The sequence below is a fragment of the Montipora foliosa genome, chromosome 12, assembly GCF_036669935.1.
Source record: "Montipora foliosa isolate CH-2021 chromosome 12, ASM3666993v2, whole genome shotgun sequence".
NCBI classification, from domain to species: Eukaryota; Metazoa; Cnidaria; class Anthozoa; order Scleractinia; family Acroporidae; genus Montipora; species Montipora foliosa.
Window position 1 is genome coordinate 2,556,138 of NC_090880.1, and position 9,395 is coordinate 2,565,532.

Sequence of the window (9,395 nt, forward strand, 5' to 3'; positions counted from 1 at the left end):
TTAACAATGTGAGATATCCACTGAGTAGAACAAAATGAAAACCGAGACAGAGGACACTAAAAAATTCACGCGAAATTTACACATTAAAGCAAAAGTGCTTTGGCGACAGTCAATCGACGGTAACAGTGTTCTTAAAGTATCGATTCCTAGAGGAAAGACATCTCCACCCAGTATATCAGACTTATTGCTTAGGAACATCATCAACAAAAAGGTTTTAAGTGCTTTTTAAATTCGCCTATGAGCGTAGTTACAGAAACCCCTTTGCTTGGGTGCAAAAACACGCGCGAGACTTGCCTTTAACAATGCGACGAACGAGCGGGTACGAAGCGCTGGACTGAGCCAACAGCTTAATATTTTATCCCCTTCAGTTATGGCAACCGGGCAAGCAGAGTACCCTGATTTAGCAAAATAGGAAGTGTGAACCCCTCGGTACTGGTCATTCTAGCGTTTAGCAACATAAGTTGTCATGGGATGACTACTGATATTAACGCCTTGAAGAGTAAAACTGCTGATTTCATGTATACGAAAAAGTCCATAAAAACCAACCAACAAAATAAACAAAAAGTGGAGCTCAGAAAGTGGCAATAGAAGCATCGGCAATGGCCTGCACTGTATCTGTGGACAAAGACTCTTTTGGCTTCACTGGACGAACTAGTTTTCTCTTTGTCCCCCGGACTAAAGATTTTTTCAAGTGGATGATTAGAGGGGCAGGATTCCAACCTGGTCAATGGAGTGGCCCCACCTGATACCGTAGAGGGCAGCTTCGATGGCTGATACACCCACATTTTTCGTAACGCAAATAATAATAACAACAACAACAATCATCATCATCATCATCATTATCATCATCATCATCACCATCTCATATAGCGCTGTATCCATGACAATGCCCAAAGCGCTGAAATTCAAAAGTAAAAATGGAATGAGATGATGCAAGAAATTAGGAAAAAATCTTAATAAAAAGGAATGTCTCCACTTTTTCTTGAAATTGGCTAATGATCTTTGAGATCTAATATCCATTGGCAGAGAGTTCCACAACAATGGCGCTGCAACACAAAAGTCTCTTTTTCCGTACGATTCCAGGCTGTAGTTTGTAACTTTCAGTAGAAACTTTGAAGCAGATCGAAGATTCTGGTAGGAAGAACGTCAGTAATGAGGTCTTGAAGATACTTGGGAGAAATGCCCTCAAGTGCCTTAAAGGTAAGGACTAGAGTCTTGAAAGCGATCCTACTCTCAACAGAGAAACCAGTGAAGACTCTTTGCTTGATATTGAGCACAGGAAGAATATAATCATACTTCCTGGATCCCACTATCAAGCGTGCTGCACAATTCAGGACGTGTTGAAGTCTTGTAATGAGGTTCTTAGATACACCGCATAGCAGGGCATTACGATTATCAAGCCTGGAGGTGACTGGTGAATGGACAATGACTTCAACAGTATGTTGAGATACGTATTTCCTGATTTTCTTAATGTTACATGCTTAGATGAAAAAAGGCAGATTTGCAGATCGAGGTAATTTGTTGATCCTTTGTCAAGTTATGATCAAACATGACACCAATATTTCTAGCACATTCGGTAGGCAGAATCATTTCATGTCCAACAGCAACGGAAAGAAGAGGCGGCATTTGTCTGTGTTTAGGATGAACAAGAAGAAGTTCAGTTTTATCATCATTTGATTTGAAAAAATTAGACTGCATCCAGATCTTGATATCATTAACACACAATTCCATTGAAGATTGCGTATCTGCCATACACGCATGATCCTGAGAACGAAAAGATAGATAAAGCTGGGTATCATTTGCATACGCGTGATGTGAGTATATTATGACGTCGAACAAGATCACCAATTGGAGAAATATACAGGGTAAACAATATAGGTCCAAGGACGGAGCCCTCCGCAAAAGGGAGCCTGTATCCAAAGTAAACTCCAGAGGATTCAAAGTGGACCTCCAAAAATTTCTACGAAATAAAGGGAGAGGGTCACCAAAGAAGTTCATCGATAAGGGTTGGTTTTGTATAAGATGCCAGTTGTTTTTTAAAATCTAGATGAGATTAGACACTGCATAATGGACTATATTCTGTAATAAACGGCAAAATCCTTTTGCACACTGTTTTTGTTTATTGTTGGAGCCGACATTCTTTCAAAGCCGCTGTTACAGGTTGAAACGTTTATCTGAAACTTGCGTGCAACGGCGCTGCGAAACAAGCTCATGTGTAACGTGGTCGGTTTTCGTGAAACTCTTTGAACTTCCGTTGCGAGACAAGTTTCACGAAAAGTAGAACCGCTTTCTACTTCTGCAATAGTAGCGACGATGGCAGTGATGATAAAAACAAGAGTTACACCACTTCGTGAAACTTGTCTTGCAACGGAAGTTCAAAACGTTTCACGAAACCGATCATGTTACAAGGTGCAACGCCTGCTAAAACTTGTTTCGCAGCGCCGTTGCAAATAAGTTTCAGCTAAAAGTTTCAACCTGTAACAGCGACTTAAAACTGACTTCAGATAACGGCATATTCACAAGGTTATCTGGATAACCCCTGCAGCGTATCTTGGCCGCTTTGCTTGAATTGTGCGTTGTTTTCTTCAAATTTTGGTTTTCAGTGAAGTTTTAGTTCAGTGAGAACCACTGGGGCTTAGCCTTTGATGAAACCTTTTCTGACCCCTAGAGGGTGACAGGAGGTCAAGTGCGTGATCCATTCTCGTCCCCAGAGCCCTCCGTTTCTTTTGGTCACGAGGTCGGCGAAGCGAAAGGCTATGGTCGCAGGTAATACCGGATGTCCGTAAATCTCGGACATCCGGCAGGGCATGCGCATTTATTTCAAGTTTCAATAATCGTGAGTGATGGGAGAGAAAATATTGGCATAATGGATGCTTCCTCAGTGGATCATTTCGAAGAAGCGTTTAAAAGGCTTTGATTGCGCTTGTTGGTTACGAAACAAAGGGGTGGCGAATGGTACCTCGAAAAACGTGGGTCTCGGAAAATTTTGGCAGGATCTCGAAATCTCGAAAGCATTTTCGATAAGTCTCGAAGTCTCGTTTTTGAATGGTTTGTTTTTACTTTTTTGGAGTCTCGAAACTTTTTAACAAGGAGTCTCGGGCTCAGATTTTTAACTAGGATCTCGTCGTCACGGCGTCTAGGCGAGTTTCGGACTTTACCATTCGCCACCCAAACAACAAAACAGGATGGTTACGATCGAGAATGACCTCGTTGCAGGCAATGCAATAGGGAACTTAAGCAAATTTGCATATTTAGTGGACAAAAACAACAGCTTTGTACACCCTGCACGAGCGTGTTTCATTTTTGTCCATTTCTTAGCCGTCGTCTGCAAAACAACAAAGTGAAATAGCCAAATTTGAGGTTTTATCAAGGATGTCAGCACTTGAGGATAAATTTTCATTTTCTCCCCTAAATTAAGCGCCGTTCCGACCAGTGTCATTCTTTAGGAACTACCACACCCTTGTCCTATGAAAAACGTTGAAATAGTCACGAAGTGATTACAACAACACGAATTTATATTTTGAGAGGACGTTCTCGTTGCCGTTGCCGTCGCCGTTGCAAAAGTTCTCTATTGATTTCGCGGGAAACTTATACGCCTTTTTCGGCGTAGTCGCCATATTTCAGAAGTTTTTATTTAATCTTTTGAAAAGCGGACCCGGAAGGGCTTTCCACGTCCCATTTGTTCCCGCCATATGGGCCGGAAGTAAAATGTGATGCGTAGTTCTTGTAATTTTATTTTGTTCTTCGCATACAATTTTAATCAGCCAATGAAAATATTTGAATTTTTAGGTGTGACCAGAGCCTTTCGTTTTGCCGACCACGTGACCAAAAGAAGCGGAGCGCTCTAGATCTGGGGACGAGAATGTGCGTGAACTGGAAAGTTTCTGTCGGTTTTAAGTGCTTGTGCACACCAAGAGTTGAAAGTAGTTTGAAAGTAGTTTTTCCCGGTAAAGAAGAAAGAAATTTCTTTCTAGATAAGGCTCAAAAAATCTTTGAGGAAGTGAGTAGCTATCGGAGGGTTATGTCCCATATGCATCGGTGGAGCAGGCAATGAGTACGCACATCGGTAACGAAGGTAATTAGACACATTGTGGTTTGACTTAATCCAATATAGAGATGTTTAAAGGTAAGGATATTCATAGCACTCCACGGCTATACATGGCCCTACACAGCTATGCATAGCCCTCCGTGACAGCTATACATGGCCCTACACAGCTATAGATGACACTACACAGCTATACATCGCCCTCCACAGCTATACATGGCCCTCCACAGCTATACATGGCCCTCCACCGCTACACATGGCCCTCCAGCTATACATAGCCCTACACAGCTATATATAAACCCCTACACAGCTGTATATGGCCCTCCACAGCTATACACGGCCATACACAGCTATACATAGCCCTATACACAGCTATGCATGGCCCTGCACAGCTATACATAGCCCTCCACAACCATAGCCCTACACAGCTATACATGGCCCTCCACAGCTATACATAGCCCTACACAGCTATACATTGCCATGCAAGGCTATACATGACCCTACATAGCTATACATAGCCCTCCACAGCTACACATGGTCCTACACAGCCCTCCACAGCTATAGATGACTCTACACAGCTATATAAAGCCCTCAACAGCTATACATGGCCCTCCACAGCTATATATAGCCCTCAACAGCTATACATAGCTCTACACAGCTATACATGGCCCTCCACAGCTATACATAGCCCTCCACAGCTATAAATAGCCCTACACAGCTATACATAGCCCTCCACAGCTATACATGGCCATGCAAGGCTATACATGACCCTCCACAGCTATACATAGCCCTCCACAGCTATGCATAGCCCTACACAGCTATATATAGCCCTCAACAGCTATACATGGCCCTCCACAGCTATACATGACCCTCCACAGCTATACATAGCCCTACACAGCTATACATGGCCCCGCACAGCTATACATAGCCCTCCACAGCTATACATAGCCCTCCACAGCTATACATGGCCCTACACAGCTATACATGGCCCTCCAATGCTATACACGGCCATGCAAGGCTATACATGACCCTACATAGCTATACATAACACCAAAAACAGCTATATATGGCCCTCCACAGCTATACGTAGCCCTACACAGCTATACATGGCCCTCCACAGCTATACATAGGCCTCCACAATGATACATAGCCCTTACACAGCCATACATGGCCATCCAAGGCTATACATGACCCTACACAGCCCTACACATCTATACGACCTATACATAGGCTGCGTTTTCACTAGGCCGAATAACTAGCTGAACAGTCTTTCTAGGTGTTTGTTTACCGACCAACATTTGCTAGTTAAACGTGACTTCTTCTTTCACTGCAAATTTAACTCAGAAGATTCAAATTACGAAAGCGCGCAACTTTCATAAATGGGTGAGGAAGGAAGCGCTTATGTATGGCCATGTATACCTGCGTAGGGTTATGTATGGCCATGTATACCAGTGTAGGGTTATGTATGGCCATGTAGACCTGTGCAGGCCATGTAGTGAATCAGTAAATACCCTCATATAGGCTTAGTCAAATCACCATATGACAGTTACATGACGTATCTACCCTCGAGAGATGAATCTTCGCTGACTGCAAATAAGCAGGCTCATCTACTAATCCCCACCTTACTGCCTGTACCAACAGGGCTGCTTAAAACGAAAGTTGTCAATCCCTACCCCCTGGGGACTAGCCCAGTTCTAGCCTTTCCCTGCTAATCAGGGTGTAGCGGAGAGAGGGTGGGGGTTTACATTGACTCATGTATGACACAGCCTTACAAGTGAGAGAGAGGGAGAGAGGCTGGTGATACCTTGATCACACCTCCTGTACTTTTTCCACTCATTATAATCCAGTGATAACGTTTTTTAATTTCTTAAACAAACCCATTATCATGTCGCAAAGTTCAGCGAGTATCAACATGGAAGAATACAGACAAGCGGTTGCATTCGAAATCGAAGAGTTGAACACTTCCGCATCGAATTCCAATATGGTGGACCTTTCACAGCCAATGCCATCAGATCCATCAAAACACTGTCACGAACTTATCTATCGTCTGGATGCCCTGAGAAAAAAAGAGAGTTTCTTCGATGTAACAGTGTCAGTAAAAGACAAAGAGTTTAAAGCTCACAGACTTGTGTTAGCAGCAGCAAGTCCGGTTTTTCTTTCACTTCTCGTCAGTGACATGAGAGAGGGAAAGGAACAGTTCATCAGGATAGAACTTGAAGAAGCAACGGGATCAGTCATGGAGGACGTTTTTAAATACTTTTACACTGGTAATGTTGCAGTCACTAAGGATACCGCCCACAACTTAGTGGCAGTAGCAGACTATCTTCTTTTACCAGGATTGAAAACTTTGGCTTGTGATGTTTTGGAGGAAAACATTACAATTGAAAACTGCATTTTCAATTATTACTTTGCCGACAAATATCAGTGTCTGAAATTAATGGGGGAGTCCTGTGGGTTTATTAACTCAAATTTCGGTTCAGTCATGAAAACAGATGACTTCCTCAAGCTCGATATTGCAGAAGTCATGAAATGGGTTTCCAGTGATGATGTCACTGTCACCTCTGAGGAAGAAATTTTTAAGGGAATAGTTAAGTGGGTGACTTACAAGAAGAGTGAACGAGAAAGCAACTTTGCTGAATTGTTTAGTCAAGTCCGTCTGAAATCCATATCTCGCAAATTTCTTTCCAACGAATTGGTCAATGAAGAACTGGTAGCGACTAGCAAGGAGACTTTGAATTTTGTGTTGAGATCCATTGAGTGCATTTTTGATCCCTTCAGTGAAGATGCTGCCAAGCCACCCAGGAAGTGCTTGGAGAGGTACACAGATGTGATTTTTGTTTGTGGTGGCAGGACAGCCTTATGCTATGTACCCCAAGGTGATGTTTGGTATCAGTTGCCAGACATGTTATTTGAACATCAAAATCATGCTGTTGTTCAATACAGAGATAAAGTTTGCATTTTTGGGGGACAGCGTGTTGGACCAGGAAAATCTCAAGTAATAGAATATTTTCTTTCTTCCACTAATTGCTGGGGGACAGTTGAAGGAAGACATGGAAGTGATGATTTTTCTTGTTTATCAGTTCTACATGGTTGCATCTACGCGTCATTTGGTTGGCATATTATTCTGTATAAGCTAGATGAGAGTTTATGTGAGCCTGTGCATCCACCAACTCTTCGCTATGGAGCTTGTTTAGTCAGTGATAAAAGACACCTTTACTTACTAGGAGGATTAATTTATGATGGTTCAACTGTTCAAGGATCTCAAACAGTGGAAAGGTTTGATCCTATTTTGGCCACATGGGAGGAGGTTGCAGCTATGAATGAGGCAAGATATAAGGCTTTTGGAGCGCCCATGAATGGCAAGATCTACGTAGCAGGTGGCATGAACATAAATGAGGAATGCTTTACAGTACTGAAGTCTTGTGAGGTATATGACCCATCAACTAATGAATGGCAAGTCATGAGTAACCTCAAGGTGTGTCGTCAAGCTGCAAACATGGTATGCTTTCAGGAAGCCCTTTATGTGGTTGGTGGCTTCAAAGACATAAAAGAGCTTTCAAGAGAGTTATCAGTGGAAGTGTTTCAGTTAGGATCATGTGAATGGAAAAGTAAGTCCACCATACCCACTAACTTTGAGAATGAAAATCCTGGAGATCGAGAGAAAAAGGTTCATCATAAGGCCTGTCTTGCAGTGATCCACAAGAGTCTGTTAGAAAAGTTGTGTAAGCTTTGACATTTTGAGATTTCTCTTATGACTGTCTTATGGTGGCATTCCTTCAAATAAGTGCCACCTGGAGACATTTTTGCCTTTAATTCAGTAATATGACTGTCTTATGGAGGCATTCCTTCTTAGTGCCATGTGGAGAAATCTTCTCTTATAATTAAGGGTTTGGCCTTCATCCACTTTTAATATGTGACCTCCTTTTAAGGTGGCTTACTACAGTTTTCCAAAGAAAATGATCCAGGTTTTGAAATGTGTGAAATCAAAGCAACAGGATATCTCTTCTGAAGTGTTAGTCACTGCGACTACCTAACAAATAAATGCAAATCAGGGGAAAGTGCAAAATGTAGTGACCGAGCTCCTGGAGGGAGACTGGAAACTAGAGATTTCAAAGGCCTTTTTCTCAAAAATTAACCGTACGTCTCCACCGTAAAATTTCAGGATTTACTTAGCAAGAAAAAATACTTGTGTGTAGACAGGTTTTTTGCAAATGAAAAATGTGTCGATTTTGGTCTATTTTCATAATATCTGAAAAGTTGTCTGATAGATCTTTTTAAAAAAATGTTGACAGTTTCCTCTTCATATTGTTTGCTAATTGAAATTCCCAAAATTTTAACCCTGGTCATGTCTTGGTTTTTATGTAAGTACTTTGAATGTCTTTTACAATGTGTGTAGATGGTGTAACTATTTCTGGAACTTTAATCTGAAAACCTAATGATCACATGGATGGAGATTCATGTGACTGTCCCTGGGTCACATGGGACCCATGTGGGACACACCCTCCCATTTAAGGGGCTTAAAAACTTGTTAGTCTCAATTGTTTTTCATTTTGCCACTCCCTCTGCTGATTTGGTAAGTCCCCAAAAAATGAATGTTAACAGTTTTATACTATTTGTTGGAATTTGTTGTGTCAAACCATATGTTGACAAAAATTGGATGCACATGCTATCCTTTTGGCACTTAATCACTGATGCAAATGTCAAGAAAACCAATTAAAATGAGTTCTTTTTGAAAGTGAGTTAGATGGTTTGTTTTCAGTTTTTCATCTTAATTAAACGACAAATGTAATTTGTGATAATTGTAAATTAGCATAAGTTGATGTTTTGCCGGCTCATATCAGAGGCCTGGTGAGCCTTGTTAGGTGCGCAGTGGTTTGTGGGATTTAGTCCAGTTTCATGTATTTTTATATGGATCTGAAAAAGGTTGTTTTATGCCTTCGTTAGGCTGTATATGATTACGTTCTTTTTCATTGTAAATAGTGTTTTTCTATAAGAATACATAGGACCCCAAGGGTCGCACCACTGCCTTGGTCGGGGGAACACGTTCCTCGGTTTTTTTCCACCTGCTGGTTTTAGGGGTTTCTGCGTCTGGCTCTGATGCATTGCTCTTCTCTTTATATAGATTTGATTTCAAAATGTTTTTGTACCCATAATATCCAATGCTAAATAAATCGCACTGTGGCTTGGCCCAAATATTGTTGTTGTGTTTGTCCGGTTGAGTAGTGGAGGCAAAATGGAAGGTGTTTTTTTAAGACTACTCAAATACTTTTTGACATCCTTACCAACTACTTTACGGCCAAATTAACGGGTTGAAGATTACAATTATAATCACAATGGGAAAATCCTGTGA

The 9,395-nt window shown here is 41.6% G+C and overlaps 1 protein-coding gene across 1 annotated transcript; it reads left to right on the plus strand.

Moving 5' to 3' along the window:
- Positions 1-5,841: 5,841 nt before the first annotated feature.
- On the plus strand, positions 5,842-8,926 carry LOC137979631 (kelch-like protein 3). Its single transcript, XM_068826945.1, has one exon. The coding sequence runs from the start codon at positions 5,931-5,933 to the stop codon at positions 7,776-7,778; it is 1,848 nt and encodes a 615-aa protein (XP_068683046.1). The 5' UTR covers positions 5,842-5,930; the 3' UTR covers positions 7,779-8,926.
- Positions 8,927-9,395: the final 469 nt, after the last annotated feature.